The 19,409-nt window shown below is 43.3% G+C and overlaps 3 protein-coding genes across 3 annotated transcripts; all 3 read right to left on the reverse strand.

The window, feature by feature from the left end:
* Positions 1-1,302: 1,302 nt before the first annotated feature.
* On the reverse strand, positions 1,303-2,120 carry LOC136179482 (pre-mRNA-splicing factor 38B-like). Its single transcript, XM_065956330.1, has 2 exons — positions 1,929-2,120; positions 1,303-1,605 (listed from the first exon to the last, which is right to left on the reverse strand). The coding sequence occupies exons 1-2, from the start codon at positions 2,118-2,120 to the stop codon at positions 1,303-1,305; spliced, it is 495 nt and encodes a 164-aa protein (XP_065812402.1).
* Positions 2,121-3,697: 1,577 nt separating this feature from the next.
* Positions 3,698-8,278, reverse strand: faslg (Fas ligand (TNF superfamily, member 6)). The gene is made up of 4 exons (XM_020631878.3): positions 7,926-8,278; positions 6,876-6,918; positions 6,723-6,779; positions 3,698-6,080 (listed from the first exon to the last, which is right to left on the reverse strand). The coding sequence occupies exons 1-4, from the start codon at positions 8,205-8,207 to the stop codon at positions 5,662-5,664; spliced, it is 801 nt and encodes a 266-aa protein (XP_020487534.1). The 5' UTR covers positions 8,208-8,278; the 3' UTR covers positions 3,698-5,661.
* Positions 8,279-8,850: 572 nt separating this feature from the next.
* Positions 8,851-14,573, reverse strand: si:dkey-86e18.1 (uncharacterized protein LOC557342 homolog). The gene is made up of 6 exons (XM_020631887.3): positions 14,427-14,573; positions 14,157-14,197; positions 14,004-14,078; positions 11,877-12,066; positions 11,308-11,758; positions 8,851-10,063 (listed from the first exon to the last, which is right to left on the reverse strand). Exons 1-6 carry the CDS (start codon positions 14,491-14,493, stop codon positions 10,054-10,056), a joined length of 834 nt encoding a protein of 277 aa, XP_020487543.2. The 5' UTR covers positions 14,494-14,573; the 3' UTR covers positions 8,851-10,053.
* Positions 14,574-19,409: the final 4,836 nt, after the last annotated feature.

Raw genomic sequence — 19,409 nt, forward strand, 5'->3', positions numbered from 1 at the left:
CTTGTTGTATGATGTGTCAGCTAACATTAGTTATTGGACATTAAATGAATCAGAATGTGTTGATTTGCTCGAGGGTGGTAATATACTAACATTAGAACACACACACTTTTAAAATCGCTGCTCCACCCCTGCAGTCCACCAACACACTAACAGGAACATTTAGTCAATCATAGCACAATGTCATAAAAACATCAGATGGAATTACAGAAACTGCATTATTTTATATGTGTCAGGTCATGCCCCAATAGACAATATATGATATTGATCATAGATTGTGTTTGGCTCTGCAGTTTCTTTTGAGACCCCTCTACATTTTTGATTTGTTGAGTTTATTCAATGCATTTTGTTGCCTTTGCTGCAGGAATTCCATACAAACAATAAATGACTTATCTCAGAGTAGCTTTATAGAATGTATGGTTTATGAAAAAAAGAAGACAGTGACAGAATTGCTGCAGTAAAGGCTTTATTTCATTGTCAGCAATCACTATGTTGACAATGGCAAGTTCCTGTTCTTCATTTAGGAGCCTTCCCTTTGCCCCCTCTGAGAGGTAGACTTTGAAAGAAAATACAGTTCTATGTTAGAGACTGGAGGTATACAGCTACTGTGATACATGGTAAGATTATTTACACTTTGCAATAGGAGAAGCCCTTATACAATATCCTACCAGTTGGTTTCTCAAAAAATCCGGACAATAGATGCCATTGTGTCCCGGATGATATTTGGCTGTATTCGTTCACCAGTCTCTCTGTATAATAGCCCATGGTTTATGACATGGTCAATAGTAGCTCTTACTTCATCAGTTACCCTAGCTCTCCCTTGTCCTGGTACTCGTCTTCCTCTCCCTTGTCCTGGTACTCGTCTTCCTCTCCCTTGTCCTGGTACTCGTCTTCCTCTCCCTTGTCCTGGTACTCGTCTTCCTCTCCCTTGTCCTGGCACTCATCTTGCTCTCCCTTGTCCTGTTCCTCTCCCTTGTCCTGTTACTCGTCTTCCTCTCCCTTGTCCTGTTCCTCTCCCTTGTCCTGTTACTCATCTTCCTCTCCCTTGTCCTGGCACTCGTCTTCCTCTCCCTTGTCCTGGCACTCGTCTTCCTCTCCCTTGTCCTGGTACTCGTCTTGCTCTCCCTTGTCCTGGTACTCGTCTTGCTCTCCCTTGTCCTGTTACTCGTCTTCCTCTCCCTTGTCCTGGTACTCGTCTTCCTCTCCCTTGTCCTGTTACTCGTCTTCCTCTCCCTTGTCCTGTTCCTCTCCCTTGTCCTGTTACTCATCTTCCTCTCCCTTGTCCTGTTCCTCTCCCTTGTCCTGTTACTCATCTTCCTCTCCCTTGTCCTGGTACTTGTCTTCCTCTCCCTTGTCCTGGTACTCGTCTTGCTCTCCCTTGTCCTGGTACTCGTCTTCCTCTGCCTTGTCCTGGTACTCGTCTTCCTCTCCCTTGTCCTGGCACTCGTCTTGCTCTCCCTTGTCCTGGCACTCGTCTTCCTCTCCCTTGTCCTGGTACTCGTCTTCCTCTCCCTTGTCCTGGCACTCGTCTTCCTCTCCCTTGTCCTGTTCCTCTCCCTTGTCCTGTTCCTCTCCCTTGTCCTGGCACTCGTCTTGCTCTCCCTTGTCCTGTTCCTCTCCCTTGTCCTGTTACTCATCTTCCTCTCCCTTGTCCTGTTCCTCTCCCTTGTCCTGGTACTCATCTTCCTCTCCCTTGTCCTGTTCCTCTCCCTTGTCCTGGTACTCGTCTTCCTCTCCCTTGTCCTGTTCCTCTCCCTTGTCCTGGTACTCATCTTCCTCTCCCTTGTCCTGTTCCTCTCCCTTGTCCTGGTACTCGTCTTTCTCTCCCTTGTCCTGTTCCTCTCCCTTGTCCTGGTACTCGTCTTCCTCTCCCTTGTCCTGGTACTCATCTTCCTCTCCCTTGTCCTGGCACTCGTCTTCGTCTTCCTCACCCTGTTACTCATCGTCCTCTCCCTTGTCCTGGCACTCGTCTTCCTCTTCCTCACCCTGTTACTCATCTTCCTCTCCCTTGTCCTGGCACTCGTCTTCCTCTTCCTCACCCTGTTACTCATCTTCCTTCCCCTTGTCCTGTTACTCGTCTTCCTCTCCCTTGTCCTGTTACTCTTCTTCCTCTCCCTCGTCATGTTACTCGTCTTCCGCTCCCTCGTCCTGGTACTCATCTTCCTCTCCCTTGTCCTGGCACTCGTCTTCCTCTCCCTTGTCCTGTTACTTGTCTTCCTCTCCCTTGTCCTGTTACTTGTCTTCCTCTCCCTTGTCCCTTCATTCTACAATATGGACAGCTGTTCACTTAGACTTTATCCTATAAGTTAGGTTTAGAACATGATTTTATCTGTTATGACAAATATCTGTGTGAAAGCATTTTAAATTTGTATTAACTGTATGCATTTCGTGTCAAAGCAGCAAGAAATGTGCTAATTGTCTTAAGAGTTTAGGAAAAATTGTCATATCAATCGTAAAAAACTGTAAATGTTCACAGTTTTAAATGTGATTGTTGGTTTTGTTTGATGAACTCTGAGAAGGAGCTCAGGTTCTCCTTGGGTTTGAGCAGCACCACTTCCTGTCTCTGTGTTTCTGGAAATCTTCCTGTATCAGGTGAATCTTTATTCATTCTTCAGGTGTATTTGTGTGTGATCACTGAGTTTCAGAGTGTGAACACAGCTGTGATTGTTCCTTTCTGCTGAACACCTGACACCTGACTCGTGTATCCTGTTCACTTTTTACTCACTTTAAGAAAGTGCAGTCAGTGTATCAGTGTATGTCAAAGTTAAACAGGCTTCTTTTTGGAGCTCACAGTTAATTTTAGACATATAGTTTCCTTCGCGTCTTGCTGTTGTCGTGCTGTGCTCCTTAGATGTAATTCATAAAGTGTCTGATAGATGGCACTAGAGACAAGTGAAGAAGTGTATTTCAATCATTTAGTTTAATAAGTATGAATACTACAGTAAAATACTCTGTGACAAGTACAAGTCCTGAATTTAAATAAATAATTGTTCATGGAAGTTGATGCTATTTAATGAATTCATACCTATCATTTTAAGACGTTTGATAAGAAAGCAGTACAGATGATTTAACCCTCTGTGTGCTGGTTATAAACACCCGCATCACCCACCTGCTTCTGAAACATTAACGGCTTTACACAATTTTAGATATTTTTTAAATTTTTTGATATGTTTTAAAACAATACAATCTTATATTTAAAAAAAGTGATTTTAAAAATCAATAGTATCAGAAAGTACCAAAGCTGTGAAAAAATTCTGACAATCGTGAAAAATTTCCCCTTAAAGTAAGGACTAGATCCTTGTAGAGAAAGAAAATTATTCACAAAGTATGTTAGCCCTTAACAGAGCTCCTGAGGAGGAGTGAAGAGGACTTTTAAAAATTAACAATTACAGCTCTGTCACAGCCTCATGTTAATATCAATTAGATCAGGTAATAACATTAACATTATTTATTATCAAGAGTAATTAAATATAAGGGTACAGCAAGGAAGGACTCACACAGTCTGGTTGAACGGACAGAGATCATTTCTGCAACATTTCAGTCCATCTTTGACTTTGTTAAGTGCAAAGTGAGACTGTACGTTAAGTCCCTCTATAGGGGATTTACTCCACAAGAGTATCTGAGTCACCTGAACTCTCAGCAGGTGAAGAGGTTGCTGCACAGTGGGCATGTGTTTTTAAACACGTTGTGATCTATATACTTTAAAGTATGAATTATAATTTATTCAACAGGGATGTTAATTTCATAATAATGTTCATGATTACATAATGTCTGACTAGATTCTATGATTAGGTTGATTCATTTCACTCTTTCTTTGCACATTTTACAAAGAGAACATTTTTAGTCGTTTTTTAAACAGCCAATCACAGCTTTTGAAAAAAATGTGTCTTACCTAGTAACAGGGTTGACCACACCTCCTCATTATGATAAAAGTTTCCTCTCAGTTGCTCTGAGACTGTTTCTAAATGTTTCCTCTATGAGTCCTTGATATAAGTTTTTAAGCTAAGCTATGTAGGAGCTCTGTGAGAGGATTGTCACAGCTGTTTGTGAGTACGTTAACAGCTCTTTAGTCATATTTCTAACAAAAAGCAGCTGCATGAGAAAAGAGAGCGAGTACTCTCAAAATGCTGAAATACATTCTCCACTTTTCAGGGATCAAAAACAAGAAATTATCCAATATTGTGTGTCTAGAACTTCTATTTTTGTGCCGTGGTATCAAACAGGTATCAATATTATTGTCACTAGAATCATATCTCAGACTTCAGAGGGTGTTTTCTAGTGAAACACAGACTGCGGGCAGAAGTTCACTTTGAACAAACACCATCACAGTGAGAACTAAAAGATCAGAGAAACAACCAAACCACAAATCTGCTGCTGCTGCTGCTGCTGCACTCACATCATCATTTTACCATTTCATCACTTCATTACTCAGAGATCAGATGTTCATTTGCAAGAGAATTAATCATCGTATAATATCCAGACAAATCTCATATTAAAGCAGTTCCAAAACGTTTAATTTACTTTGATTGATGACAAAGAAAACAGATTTCTTTATTGATATATGATTTCACTGAAAAAAAAACAACTTCTCAGTTAATAATCTATAATTAAATTAATTATAGATAATAATTAAGTTTCTCAATCAATGATTGACAATTAACTGATCATCAGTCAGTCTCAGAGTTATACAGGATTCAGCTCTGCACAGGAGGATCAGAGTCTGTAAACCTGCATCAGGAAACACAACAGAAACATTTAACACATCTAATTATCAATTAATGTCTTCTGATTATTTTACTCCTTGAGATCATCAGATTGACATCAAGTCAACATTAAAATGAGATCATAATCAGCTGATCTCGGCAAAGTCTCCTCATGAATCCTCCTGTTTCACTGAAACGCTGATCAGACACTTTTTCTGAGTTTAGTCCCTGAAATGAAAGAAACGTTTCTTTTTCTCCGCTCTGAGCTCAGGCGTTAATCTTGTGGGTAAAAGTAGCAGAAACATTTTGAGTCTGCAGAGCAGAGACCCTTGAGAAGTTCACACAGGAAGGAAACACGTCAGAGCTACGTCCCCTTAGCTGTACCCACCGCCACTGCTCACTCTGTGGTGACACAAGTAGAGGGGGTTCAATTGCAGCGATTCATCATGCACTGTGCTCTTTGTTCTCAATATTGAATTTTTTTTTAACACATTTCAGAAGAACAGAAAGAGGAGCTTCTGGCTGACTGAATGAGGTCAGGCTGATGATCAGGAAGTCGTATGAGGACCAGTTCTGGTGAGAAAGATTTCCAGTGGTCACAAACAGACCTACTGTGGGAGTTTTTCAAACGTCTGACTGCTCAAACTTCACCAACTAAGATTCAATTGAAAAGATGGCATCTCTTATTTTCTTCATAAAACAGTCTAATTTTAAAAGATTACATCACACATCAAACTTTAAAATAAATATGAAAAATGCAATGACTCAATCAGTGCATTAGTGTTACTCTGAAAGGCTCAAACTGTTCATGTTTTGTTTTTTTAACCCTGCAGAGGCTCAAGTCCTGCTCCTCCCTGCAGCTCTAAACATCATGTACAGTGAAGAGTTTAGATTTAACCACATGTAAAGTGATGAGTTCAGATGGAACAAGTCTGTACAGTTTAAGCTGTGTTCGAACTCTTCAGATTTTGTATAGGCCGAAGAAGTTGGCGTAGGGAACACGTCGCAGGTCGTTGGGCTGAGACATGTTCACATAGACTCGGTCTAGCTTCTGCAGCTGCAGGGCTGAGCCCAGGTAGCTCTCTGTGGTCCAGGAGAGTCCGGTCCTTTGAGAGCAGAACCCCGCCCTGTATGCCTCCATCAAGCGCAGAGGAGGATTCCGGCCTGCTCGCCGCACGAACACGACATGCAGGAAGGAGGACTCGGGGGAGCAGTCCTTTAAGGTAAGCTCCACACGGGAGTAAATGTGGTACAGTCCTGTCTCATTTACCTGCAGAGCTCCGTCCTGATACCTGTAGGCCACGGCTCCTAGTGTGAAGCCCCGTCCTGCATGAGGTTCCCAGAGAAGAGTGTGAGCCTGGGAGACACCGTCCATCCGCCCTGCAGGAGAGAGGAGAGAGGAGAGAGGAGAGAGGAGGAGTTAGAGCAGAGGATCTGACTGAATCACAATGTGTTTGGCTGATTGTTTCCCATAACTCCAGAAAACACATTTATGCCTCTGATCTACTATACTGCTGTTTTAAAGATACATGCATCTTCTCCATTCAAATAACAAATCCTAGGGCTCTAACTCATCATTGTACTCTGTCTGATCGAGTAGGCTTGCCTGCACTGCCCACTCATAGACTAAATCACTGACGTGTCCTTATTCATAAGTCAGTACTTGTGTGATGTTATTCATGGAAAATATGTCAGAAGCCTCAGTCTTTGCTGTGTGACCCAGTCACTGAACTTATTCTTGATATCGATCCCCAAAGTGTGTCTTGAAACGTGAAAAGGAGTTTCATGTTTACTGCTGGAAGATTTGTTTCTGGGGGAGCTGGTCTCTTTGAATCTGTTTAAAAGTAGATTCAAAGTTTTGGAGAAATATGCATCAGGTTATAATTTTAATAAGGACTTCCTTCCTTCTCGTGTTTGCAACTTCATACTGTAACTTTGTGCGTGTTTTTAGTCTGGAACTTTGTTAAATGTTTCCTGGTTAAATAAACTTAAACTAGAAATAAGTGTGCATTGTGATGTCACCTGTCACATGTGCTGCAGTTCTGATGTCCTCTTGTCTCCACGCAGGGTCAGAGAAACCTGAAACATCATCACAGTGTCATCAGCTCCTCTGCTCCTGCTTGCACACATTCTCACTGCTCGTGTGTGTGTGTGTGTGTGTGTGTGTTAACTCACCGATCTGCTTCTGCGCACTGTGTGGCTCACTCACAGGTTTAACCTTCAGAGAAACAGAGGATTAGATCAGACTCGCGCCTGCAGAGGAAATCCTGTCTCACCGGACCTCCGACCACATTCAGTCCCTGATCTGTTTCTAAATGTCACTCAGTGTTAAATTCACTTTAAACTCTGCAGAGTAGAGCTGTTACCATACCACAGTTATAAACTTTGATATGCTTCTAGTAGAGTTCAAATATAGATAACTGTTGGATGCCACAGCAACAAGAAAGAGGAGTTCTAGACACTTTTAATCCCCGAAAATTGCAGACAAACTCCTGCACACTGTCTATATTGCACAAAACATTGCCTGTGTTTTAGTTTCTATTTGTACAATTTAAACAGTGTGCAGAAGTTTGTCTGCAAATTTTGATGGATTCATTCCTCTCCTACCCCTGTCTTATGTAACTGATTTAGTTTTCTTGAAAGTTTATGTAGGCTACTTTGTGATACTATCAATCACTGAAATAGCAGATTGTATCGTTTTAAAACAGAAGTAATCAAGTATTGAACCTTCCACCCTCACAGCTCTCCATCAGCAAAGTGAAACTCACACCTTTAATCGCACTGCCCCCATAAAGACTGAGCAAGAACTATACAGAGGGGGAATTATTCAAATGAACATTATCTCTTCACAATCTTTCATAATTTCTCCCCTCACTGCTCTTTGTAACTGTCCACAGTGAGCTGCAGGCTGCATCAGTTCTTAAACTTTACTCAGACAGTCATGCAGAGAAAAGTGTTTTAAAGAGCAAAGAGTACAAAAACACAGTTTAATCCCAGTGTTTTTATCTCTGCTCTGTAAGGTGACCTTGAGAGTTTTAAAAGGCGTCTTTAAATAAAATGTATTATTATTATTATTAGTCCCGGAATAAAGCAAGACAAAAAGCTTATATGCCTATCAAAAACTAAAGAAATGTCAGAGATCAATACAAGGTGAATAAGAGAAAGAAATACGCAATTGGATTGACTTAGAGAAAAAAGACACTAAGTGCAGTTGGCAGTGCTCACCTGTCGGAGCTCCTTCAGCTCTCTCTGCAGCGTGTAGATCTGGAAAGCCTCGAAGCCGAGCGCGGCGAACACAAGCAGGAACAGCATCAGGACCAGCATGGCCGCGCCGGGACGCACACCCAGGCAGCCCCCGCTCCTCTCCTGGCTCCTCCGTCTCTCCTGAGGGGGTGGGAAGGACCAGCAGGGTACAAGGTTGGACTGATTGGCAGGATACTGCGAACCCCCTCCTCCGTCCACGAGGAATACCTGAGGGAAGGGGTAGTTCTGTTCATGGTGGGCCATGATGCTGCAGGGAGACACTGTGTGCACGTCTGATAAATTTGACTTCAATCAAAGACTAACTCTGCAGTACATGTATGCACCTCATGCAGGCCCCGCCCACAGGCACACAACACACTGAGGACATAGTTAGTTGTCATAGTGTCATCACAGGAACCCACAAACTGTCACCCCCCACACCCACCCACCCTGCTAGATGAAGTTAAACTTCATGAAACTTTAACATTCAGAACTGTTTGCACAGACAGATCTGCTGAAGAGGGGGAGGGCAGGAAGCTGGAGGTTTCAGCTGACCCCCCCATGACTAACCAGAAAGCCATTCAGACAAATTCCACGAAAGGAAACACTGAGCAACACGAAACTTAATTTACCTAAGCTTCACATGTAAACCAACAGGTTACATATGCTTTACACTGTGTGTGTGTGTGTGTGTTGGGGGGGGGGGGGGGGGGGGATCTGTATACCCTACAACTTGCTTTGTCTGTTGAGTCAGAAACGTTTCACATCTGCAGCCTCTCCTGAATCTGACTCGATCAATCAAGTAACTTTGGCTTTCAGAGACAACTGGTTTGAAGCAGTTTTTACATACAAACCAGAAACACAGAAATAATGAAAAACATGAAGCAAAAGAGCTCAAACATTTGAATCAGATATAAATTTTAATAAATAAACAAACTTCCAAAAGGGATGAGTCTGTACAGAAAGAAAAGAAAACCCTGCACAGCATTGAAATCTGACTGCACAGAGGATGAAGCGTTTCATTAAAGCAGTTTTAGTTTCACAAGCAGGTAAGATGCTGGCAAAAATACCTGCAGCTTTAAGGAGGATCTGTCTGTTGCAAAAATTATTCAGATTTCTTTGTTTCACTGTGATGATCTTTGACTAAACAGTTCAAACTCTGTGTCTCCGTGAGACCTGCAGGGAAAAGGAAAGTTTAATAAAAACAACAGTAAAGATCTCTAAATGCTTCTTTATCAACATGGTCTCTTCTATCTGGGATCCTCTGTGTGCGTGTGTACCGGTGCATCAGTGATGCAGCAGTTTGAGCTGTCAGCATACCCTAGGTGGGAAAAAGAAGCACATGAAACAAAAAAGACGTTTGCAGCTGAGATGATGGTACAGGGGAGAGGTGAGAAAAAACCTCCACATTCACCTCAGAGACCAGTTTACAGGAACACACACACGCAGAATTATCAGTATATGTCGCTGTGGTCTCTGCCATCCTGACTCGGAGACCAAACTGCATAAACTGCTCCTCACTGTGGTTTCAAGTTTCCACCAGACTTATCATAGTTTCTGTCGATTAATAAAGAATACATTTTAATATATTAGTCAGCTGTGGGTGTGTGTTTGTGTACGTGTTCAGCAGGCTGTCACACCATATTTTTTATTGTACTTGTCCACCAACAGTTTATGGTGAGAAATCAATAATTCTTTGTTTTATACAGTAATCTGTCAAGTCCTCTGAGATCCTCCGTAGCCACACAGACGCACATTCACAGGAATTTCGTCATTTTGCAGGAGCTTGTCTGTATTTTTTTAAATTTAACATTACCATGGTATCAAACAAGTATCTATATCGTTTAAAATTCTGGTATGGAGTCAACATTTTTTGTGCGACGCTCTCAGCTGCATCATGTTACACACCCTGTGTTTCGTTTTTGCATACCCCTGCAGAGCTGAAGGGAAACACTGTAAGACCCAGTACGCACACTTAACCAAGACTTAAAGGGTAACTCCGTCAAACAAACCAACCAGTTTCCCAGAAGAGTCACACTGAAAGCCCAGCACACTGTGATGGAGGGTGGTGAGGTGTTGGGGTCTAACCAGGTCACCTTCAGAGCTCCAGTTAGTTCAACCTGAGAGGAGGCAGGAGGTGAAGAACTGAATCAGCAGGAATCTCTCTGCTGTGAAGAGCCGTGTGGTCATGATGACTGATTTCATTAACCTGCTCGATCATAATGATGAAACACACGCATGCGCGTGTGCGCACACGCACGCACGCGCACACGCACGCACCCACACACGCACCCACACAGGCACGCACACGCACACACACACGCACACACACACGCACACACACACACACACACACACCCACACACGCACACACACACACACACACACGCACCCACACACGCACACACGCACACACACACACGCACACACACCCACACGCACACACACACACACACACACGCACACGCACACCCACACGCACTGAGAGCTACAGATGTTTGAGAGGTAAACTGTATTAAACAGATACATAAAATGAGGGGCTGCAGAGTCGCTCTGATCAACAAACTTGCTTCTTCTTTTTCAATATATTAATCTTTTCTGGAAAATGTGAATCCCCTCAAACAATAAATCCCAATGTTATCATGATACAAGCTATATGTGTGTCCACAATCTGTGTGCGGATAGGATCCTCAATTTGTTATCGATACTAATACCATTATCAAGACTCCATAATCAGAGCCATTCTCAATACCACAAGTAATACTTATCTATTATTTCTTCTTCTGTGATATCTTCAATATTTAGGTTGAAAGACCTAAATATTGAATATTGAGACGAGCAGGAAGTTAAAGAGTTCTTCATTACATCGGTAATATATTTTTTTAATGATCTGAGAAAACACACACATGTATACTAATAAACACAAAATGTTTTTCGCCAGATCCTAAATTTTCTTTAACCTCACGTTACATTTCAACAAAAGGTTTTGTTCCCATCCCAACTTTAAGACCCTGACACGAAGACGTCATGATTCACAATTCTTTTGTAAAAGGAGAAGCTAAACAATCTTTAAAGGCCTCTTAAATATTAGAAACATGTGGGCTGATGTCTTCTTTTGTTGACAGTCTCTGTTTACTTTGATGCTAAAGCTGCCCTCTTGGCCGGTCACCCTCGTGAAAGAGATTTTGGTCTCAATAAGTTAATTAAGTGGTTAAATGAAATAAATAAAAAAAAGTTTAATCAATTTTTTATCGTCTTATTTTTGCCTCTGCCACTAAGCAGAACTCACTAACAAATAACACAGAAAAATTGTTTTGTATTTCAAATGTAGAAATGTGTGTACCCTTCAGAAAAAAAAATTCACCTGCTCTCCTCCTCCTCCTCCTCAGAGGATGAAGAGTAACAGTCCAGTCCCAGGATGTGAGTCGTCCTGTCTGTGGTCTCAATGACCGAGGATTTCCCACAATTCCTCTGTGTCTCTGAGTCTCTGCTCCTACTGTTGGAGGAGGACGAGGAATTTACCAGGTTAGGGAGTCCAGCCTGCAGGACGCGGGTCAGACTGTGAGTGTGAGAGGAGGCGAGCTGTGAGGGAGGTCCTCTGAACGCAGCAGCAGACACACACAGCTTCATGTGGTCAAAGAGGAGGGGCTGGTCCTGATTCTGGTCCTCAGAGAGCCCTTCTGATGATCCTGAGAGAGGATTGGTCAGAAACGTGACGGCTCTGTCAGAGTCTGAGGGTCTGTTACAGTCTGGACCCTCCTCAGATCGTCTGTCAGTACTGACTCCTTCAGAGTCACTAAGACGAGGAGTTTTCACTGAATCGAGAAGGAGAAGGAGGAGGAGTTAACTGACTGGGTCTTATAGCAAATGTTCAACCAATCAAAAAAACCTTTCAGAAACATGTAAAGCAGACAATTCAGAGCTAACAGTTACCTGAGCTGGATGTGCCGGAGGGGTCAGCACGGCGTTTGTGGTATGCTCGGGGCGTCCACGGCGAGTGTTTACAGGTCGGGTCGAGTACTCGTAGTTTGGACATGAAGCTTTTATACTCTTTCTCTAAAGAGTCAATGTGCTGCTGGAACTGAGCGATCTTCCTCTCTGGGTAATGAGAGAGCTGGGACTGCTGTGAGAACACATACAACAACTTCAACAACAACAATAACAAAAACAGGTACAATGACAACAACAAATATAACAACAACAATAAAAAACCTCAAGAGAACAATACAAACACAACCTCAAGACACACAACAACGAGACAAACACAATCTTAGTCAGACAACAACAACAATACAGCAACAAGAAAAAACACAACCTCAGAACATACAACAATAAAACAAACGTTTTGAGTTTAAAGAGTGACCATGTTTACTGGTGACCCAGTCGAATGTGTCTGTGGTTGTCATAGTTACAACAGATGTTGGTGTCCTAAGGAAGTGTCTTTATTTTATAATAATGTCATGATACACTCATCGGATATGTCTTTAATGAAAAACTAAACAAAGAGGCATTAACAGTACTCGAAACATCATGGACTGTACGTGTTTCTGGAGGGAAGTCCAACCATGGTGTTCCATGTTGGAAATGCTGACCGTACCAAACATGTGGTCAACCTAACACCAGACAGAGAGGTGGAGCTAATCTGAGGCCTGAAATCTCCTGACACAGACAGATGTAAAATGTAAGTCACCAGTTAACATGGTCACACATTCAACCTAAACACCGGCACATGTTTATCATACAAGATCAATGTTAGCATCATTGAACGGCAGATAGTACTAGATCACTATACTGACCTGCAGTAAGGACTCGATCACTATACTGACCTGCAGATAGTACTAGATCACTATACTGACCTGCAGATAGTACTAAATCAATATACTGACCTGCAGATAGTACTAGATCACTTCACTGACCTGCAGATAGTACTAGATCACTTCACTAACCTGCAGATAGTACTAGATCACTTCACTAACCTGCAGATAGTACTAGATCACTTCACTAACCTGAAGATAGTACTAGATCACTTCACTAACCTGAAGATAGTACTAGATCACTTCACTAACCTGAAGATAGTACTAGATCACTTCACTAACCTGCAGATAGTACTAGATCACTTCACTAACCTGAAGATAGTACTAGATCACTTCACTAACCTGCAGATAGTACTAGATCACTTCACTAACCTGAAGATAGTACTAGATCACTTCACTAACCTGAAGATAGTACTAGATCACTTCACTAACCTGCAGATAGTACTAGATCACTTAACTGACCTGCAGATAGTACTAGATCACTATACTGACCTGCAGATAGTACTAGATCACTTCACTGACCTGCAGATTGTACTAGATCACTTCACTGACCTGCAGATAGTACTAGATCACTTCACTGACCTGCAGATAGTACTAGATCACTATACTGACCTGCAGATAGTACTAGATCACTTCACTGACCTGCAGATAGTACTAGATCACTTCACTGACCTGCAGATAGTACTAGATCACTATACTGACCTGCAGATAGTACTAGATCACTTCACTGACCTGCAGATAGTACTAGATCACTTCACTGACCTGCAGATAGTACTAGATCACTATACTGACCTGTAGATAGTAGTAAATCACTATACTGACCTGCAGATAGTACTAGATCACTATACTGACCTGCAGATAGTACTAGATCACTATACTGACCTGTAGATAGTAGTAAATCACTATACTGACCTGCAGATAGTACTAGATCACTTCACTGACCTGCAGATAGTACTAGATCACTTCACTGACCTGCAGATAGTAGTAAATCACTTCACTGGCCTGCAGCAGGTTATAATTGATCACTGATCGATAGGTAATACTCGATCACTGGTCTGCAGCAGTTAATAATCGATCACTGGCCTGCTGGTAGTAGCCTACTTGATCACTGATCTACAGGTAATACTCGATCACTGGCCTGCAGGTAATACTCGATCACTGGTCTGCAGCAGGTAATAATCGATCACTGATCTGCAGGTAATACTCGATCACTGGCCTGCTGGTAGTAGCCTTCTTGATCACTGACCTGCAGATAATACTCGATCTCTGACTTGATGCTGGGGATCCACTTCTTCACAGAAGAGGCTGAATTCAGAGCGGACTGAGGAGACAGAATGTGTGAATGAATGAAGCTGCTCAGAGAGTAAATCGGATCTTATTGAATGATTTTAATCTTTACCAGCCGAGGTCTCCGCTCAGGAACTTCTCTGAGACGACCTTCTGTGAGGACAAAAACACAACATCAGGCTTTACTCTGAGCTGCATGGTATCTGTCAGCAAACACAAGAGAACATTCAGAGAAATAACTGGCCTGTTTACAGAGCATTTTGTGAGATTACCCAAACTGAGATGACTCTACCTCTGCAGGAGGAGCTACGTAGAGCTAGTTAGTGTGGCTAAAAGCCAAAGCTAGCTGTCCGCATAAGATATACAGACAGCATGTTCTCACCCTCTCTCTCTCTCTGCAGCCACAGTCTGTTAAGTCTGCCCTGCTGTTTCTCCGAGTTTCTCGCCATTTTCACGCCTCAGTCCGTCAGACAACCGGCTAAAGCTAAACAAAGTCACGTGATGACAACAAATCCTTTAGATTTCCGGTTGTTCGGCTTTCTTCTTCTGTGCATCTATCTTGTTGCATTACCGCCACCTAATGGGTTGTAGGAGTTTAACGTTAAATGTACGAGTCTATACAAAGTTCTCCCTTTCATTACCATCACCCATTCAGACACATTAGTCTGAGTCTAAGCTTCCTTAAGTGTTATGTATCATTCCTCTCCCATAACAACACACATACAGGCACTTTCTGAGAGCATCCAGAACCATTAATCTGCTTGGACTTTAACAGGCGCAGCTTTAACTTTTAAAACCAAGTCTACTACATCATGTATAAGAAATGTGTGTGGATCATGGCAGCATGCTTTAAAATAGAAATGTTTATCTTTACCTCAGTGAGAGTGGTTTAAAAAAAATACACGACATCTGCTCGCTTTGAACACGTTTTACTAAGTTTTTATTTCATTTTACCTCATCAAAGTAATGTTACTCCTCAGCTAAATTAAACCATATTTGAACAAATGTATGAATCTTTAAAAGTGTGAAGATAATCGTTAAATGAATTTCTGTCAGTATTCTGTATAAATAAATTGATTCGTTTTGAAATATTTTCATCATTTTGGGCCAAAATACTACAAATGAGTACAGAGATGTTTATTTAAAACAGAGGTTATTAAACTTAACCTGCAGTACATTAAACCCACAGGTTTCTGTTTCTATTTATTTGCAACATATTTAATTTAATTTATTGAGAAAGAAAATGTGTGACATCAGATTTTCTGTTGAAAAAGAAACAATGTCTGGGTGGAAAAGTGGTCTGGCGGGGAGGAAACCTGAAAAAAATCCTATTGTCTCAGCCTCTGTGGTTTCATGTTTCATGTCAGAGCTTCCTATTGGCTCATTTACTATACATGAGAGGAAACACAAAAGGAAATTAAATTTTCATCATCAGCAGATTGTGATACATCTCTGCAGGTTTGAGAACAGGGAGATAAAGGTGAGACTATCAGGTGTTTGTGGCCGTTTATTTATTAAAATCAGACACATCAGACATTACAAACTACATTAAAACATAACATAACAACACAAACAAACACACAAAGTGTAAATGAACTGCACTGAGAGTCTGCAGACATGTTAACAGAATGGAACAGAGCAGTCATGATATCGAATAATAATTCAGCTTTGATATTATTTTATTGAAAATCAATGTTGATACCAGGGTAGCTGTAGCTCAGTTGGTACAGACAGTAGTCTCTCAGCAAGAAGGTTGGGGATTCAATCCCCAGCTCCTGCAGCCACATGATGTGTCTTTGAGCAAGACACTGAACCTCAAGTAGCTCCCACTGCTTCATCGGCGGTGTATGCATGTGTATGAATGGGATTAGTTACTTCTGATGGTCTCTTTCTACATAGCAACCTCCCCCATCAGTGTGTGAATGGATAGGTGTGACATCAATGTGGTGGTTGGACATTTTTGTGTATTTTCCTGATTTGCTTTTGGTTTGGTGCTTGTGTTTTTTCTTTCAGAGGCTGGGTGTGGCTTATTGGCTGCTGGAGCTCTCTGCAATCACTCACCTGATCGTCATCTGTAATCACCGGCTGCAGCATTTATACCCTGGTTCACCTCTCCCAAACTGCCAAATTATTTCCACCTACACCGTGGTAGAGCGGCTTTCAGAATCAGTAAGACTTTTTGTACTTTGAAATTACTTGTGACTTATTGTCCCTTGCCTCTTATTCAGGCCTCACCAGCCTTCACCAGCCTCACCTCAATAAATACCCCTTTTACCCACCACCCTGTTTCCCGGTCTTGCTTTTGGGTCCACTTAAAACATTTTTAAGGTAACAGAATAATCTGGCCACCATGGACTCAGCGGACCAAGACCCCCTTCACCAGGCCCTCTCCGGCCAAGGAGCCCTTATTGGAAGACATGACAATATGCTACAGGAAGTTATGGAATCTCTACAGAGTCTTCACAGGAACATCTCCCACATCAACTCTCGGCTCACACAGCTTTCAGTTTAAGATGCTACTCCTGGTACATCACCTTCAACCTTTGTGAGTAACCCTACTGCTACACCAATTCCTCAAGCTCCCTCCCCCACCCACCTCAAAGAACCATTTGTGCCCCCATCTGAACAGTATTCTGGTGATTTAGGTTCTTGTGGCCGCTTCCTTCTTCAGTGCTCTCTAGTGTTTGACCAACAGCCTTCTAGTTATCCTTCTGACAGATCTAGGATAGCTTATGTTATGAACTTGTTACGGGGTAAAGCGGGTCAGTGGGCTACAGCTTTGTGGGAGAATAAGTCACCAGTTGTAGAATCTTTTGCTTTATTCTTATTTGAGTTACGTAAAGTTTTTGATCATCCTGTTCAGGGTCAGGAGGCAGTTAAACGCCTGTTGTCTCTTCGTCAAGGTTCCCAGCCAGTAGCTACTTTTTATGTTGATTTTTGGATTTTAGCTTCAGAGAGTGGGTGGGAGTTATCACTTCTGGGAGTTTTTGTTAAAGGTCTGTCTGAGGAGCTTAAGGACGAATTAGCTTCCAGAGATGAACCTAATTCACTTGAGGATCTAATTTCTCTAGCTATTAAGATGGACAACAGGCTATACAGGGAGAGAGGTAGCCGACCCCGCAGGTTTGCTCCCACCCTGCACACTCAGGCTTCCCAGACTCCCAGTCCTCCCCCTTCTCCACCTACCAATCCTCTGGTGCCCCCTGCAGCTTCGGAGGAGCCCATGCAATTGGGAAGAGCCCGCCTGACTCCCAGTGAACGGCAACGATGCATGCACCTCAAGCTGTGCATTTACTGTGGCCAAGCTGGTCACTTCCTGGTTTCCTGTCCTTCCACGCCAAAAGGAGGGGCTCATCAGTAGGAGAGAGCGCACTGGTGAGCCGAACCTCCTCTACCCCCTGCTCTCCATTTCAGATCACCTTACCTGCCTCCATCCATTGGACTAATCACTCCCTCCCTGTCAGGGAAGTTAATTGACTCCGGAGCCGATGACAGTTTCATTCACGATGAGTTGGTGAGTCAAGCTGATATCCCGCCGTGACATTGGATTCTCCCAAAGTTGTTACTGCCTTGGATAGTCGTCTCATAGCCACAGTGTGTCTCATCGCATCTCACCTATATCCCTCATCATCTCTAGTAACCACCGTGAAAACGTACAACACTACGTGATTCATTCTCCAGTTTTTCCTGTGGTAGTTGGTCTCCCTTGGCTAAAGCTACACAATCCTCATATTGACTGGAAGACCTCTTCCATCTCCAGCGAGAGTGTTTTTTTGTCATTCACACTGTCTGCAGTCAGCCATCCCAGCTTCCCACAGTTTGACTCCCCCTCCCACTCCTCCTGATCTGTCCGCCGTTCCACCAGAATAACAGCAGTTCTCAGCAAGGACCTGGCCCTTTCCCTGCCCCCACATCGCCCTTACAACTGTGCCATTGATCTACTCCCTGGTGTCTCACTCCCTACCAGTCATCTGTACAACTTGGCCCATCCAGAGAGGGAGGCCATGGAAACATACATCAAGGACTTACTGGCTGCAGGTCTCATCCGCCCTTCCTCCTCTCCCCTCAGGGCAGGCTTTTTCTTTGTGGAAAAAAAAGACAAGTCTCTCCGCCCCTGCATTGATCATCGTGGACTCAATGATATTACGGTGAAGAATAAATATCCTTTGCCTCTTAACGACCCCTCCTTTGAGTCTCCTCTCAGCGCCTTTCCCAGGCTGAAAGGAATTATGATGTGGGGAATAGAGAGTTGCTGGCAGTGGTGTGGGCCCTAAAACAATGGAGGCACTGGTTGGAAGGATCAGCGATCCCTTTTTTGATCTGGACAGACCACAAAAACCTCTCGTACCTGCGTTCAGCCAAATGTCTTAAATCCTGTCAAGCCCGCTGGTCCCTATTCCACAGTATTTCAACTACACCCTCTCCTACCGGCCAGGTTCTCGGAATGTGAAGCCGGATGCCATCTCACGACTTCATTCGCCTGACACAAGCTCTAAAGAACTGGAACCCATTGTTGGAGCAGCCACATGGGATATTGAGGCGGTTGTGAGAGAGGCTCAAAAGACCCAGCCGGACCCTGGAACAGGACCCCCCAATTGCCTTTTTGTTTCCGACGCTGTCCTCCAGTGGGGACATTCCTCTAAACTCACATGTCATCCAGGTTCTAGCAGAACACTCCTCTTCCTGCAACAACACTTCTGGTGGCCGAGCATGGCTAAGGACACCCGGGAGTTTGTGGCCACCTGTCTGTGCCCGGGGTAAGGCCTAACACCGTCCCCCTGCTGGCCTGCTGTGTCCTTTGCCCATCCCTAGTCGCCCCTGGTCTCACATTGCTGTGGACTTTGTGACAGGATTGCTTCCTTCTGACAGTAAAACGATAATTCTTACTATTGTTGACCATTTTTCGAAGAGTGTTCATTTTGTGCCTTTACCCAAGTTGCCCTCAGCCCTCGAGACTGCTAATATTCTTGTTAACCATGTTTTCAATCACCATGGAATCGCAGTTGACATTGTCTCAGACTGTGGCCCCCAGTTCTCCTCCAGGGTTTGGAAGGCATTTTGCAACTCTCTGGGTGCAGCAGTCAGTCTCTCCTCAGGATTTCATCCCCAGACCAACGGCCAGACAGAGAGGGCGAACCAGGACCTGGAGGCAGCCCTCGGCTGTGTCACAGCACATCACCCTGCCTCCTGGAGTTTACATCTGCCCTGGATTGAATATGCCCACAACTCCCTCACCTGCTCGGCCACAGGTATGTCACCTTTCATGGCAGCTAATGGTTTCCAACCCCCTTTATTCCCTACCCAGAAGAAGGAGGTCACAGTTCCTTCTGTGCAAGAACATTTGAGGCAGATCAGAGATATCTGG

The sequence above is a fragment of the Labrus bergylta genome, chromosome 6 (genome assembly GCF_963930695.1).
Source record: "Labrus bergylta chromosome 6, fLabBer1.1, whole genome shotgun sequence".
Classification (NCBI taxonomy): domain Eukaryota; kingdom Metazoa; phylum Chordata; class Actinopteri; order Labriformes; family Labridae; genus Labrus; species Labrus bergylta.

What these genes read in the sequence shown, in the direction of transcription:
- LOC136179482 (XM_065956330.1), bottom strand. Translation starts at nt 2,120, where the DNA reads ATGACGAGGGAGAGGAAGAAGAGTAACAGGACAAGGGAGAGGAAGACG. An exon ending in AGAGGACGATGAGTAACAGG is followed by an intron (nt 1,606 to 1,928) that starts GTGAGGAAGACG and finishes GGAGAGGAACAG; the next exon opens with GACAAGGGAGAGCAAGACGA.
- faslg (XM_020631878.3), bottom strand. Translation starts at nt 8,207, where the DNA reads ATGGCCCACCATGAACAGAACTACCCCTTCCCTCAGGTATTCCTCGTG. An exon ending in CAGTGCGCAGAAGCAGATCG is followed by an intron (nt 6,780 to 6,875) that starts GTGAGTTAACAC and finishes ATGATGTTTCAG; the next exon opens with GTTTCTCTGACCCTGCGTGG. An exon ending in AACTGCAGCACATGTGACAG is followed by an intron (nt 6,081 to 6,722) that starts GTGACATCACAA and finishes TCTCTCCTGCAG; the next exon opens with GGCGGATGGACGGTGTCTCC.
- si:dkey-86e18.1 (XM_020631887.3), bottom strand. Translation starts at nt 14,493, where the DNA reads ATGGCGAGAAACTCGGAGAAACAGCAGGGCAGACTTAACAGACTGTGG. An exon ending in GCTGCAGAGAGAGAGAGAGG is followed by an intron (nt 14,198 to 14,426) that starts GTGAGAACATGC and finishes TTGTCCTCACAG; the next exon opens with AAGGTCGTCTCAGAGAAGTT. An exon ending in CTGAGCGGAGACCTCGGCTG is followed by an intron (nt 14,079 to 14,156) that starts GTAAAGATTAAA and finishes CTGTCTCCTCAG; the next exon opens with TCCGCTCTGAATTCAGCCTC.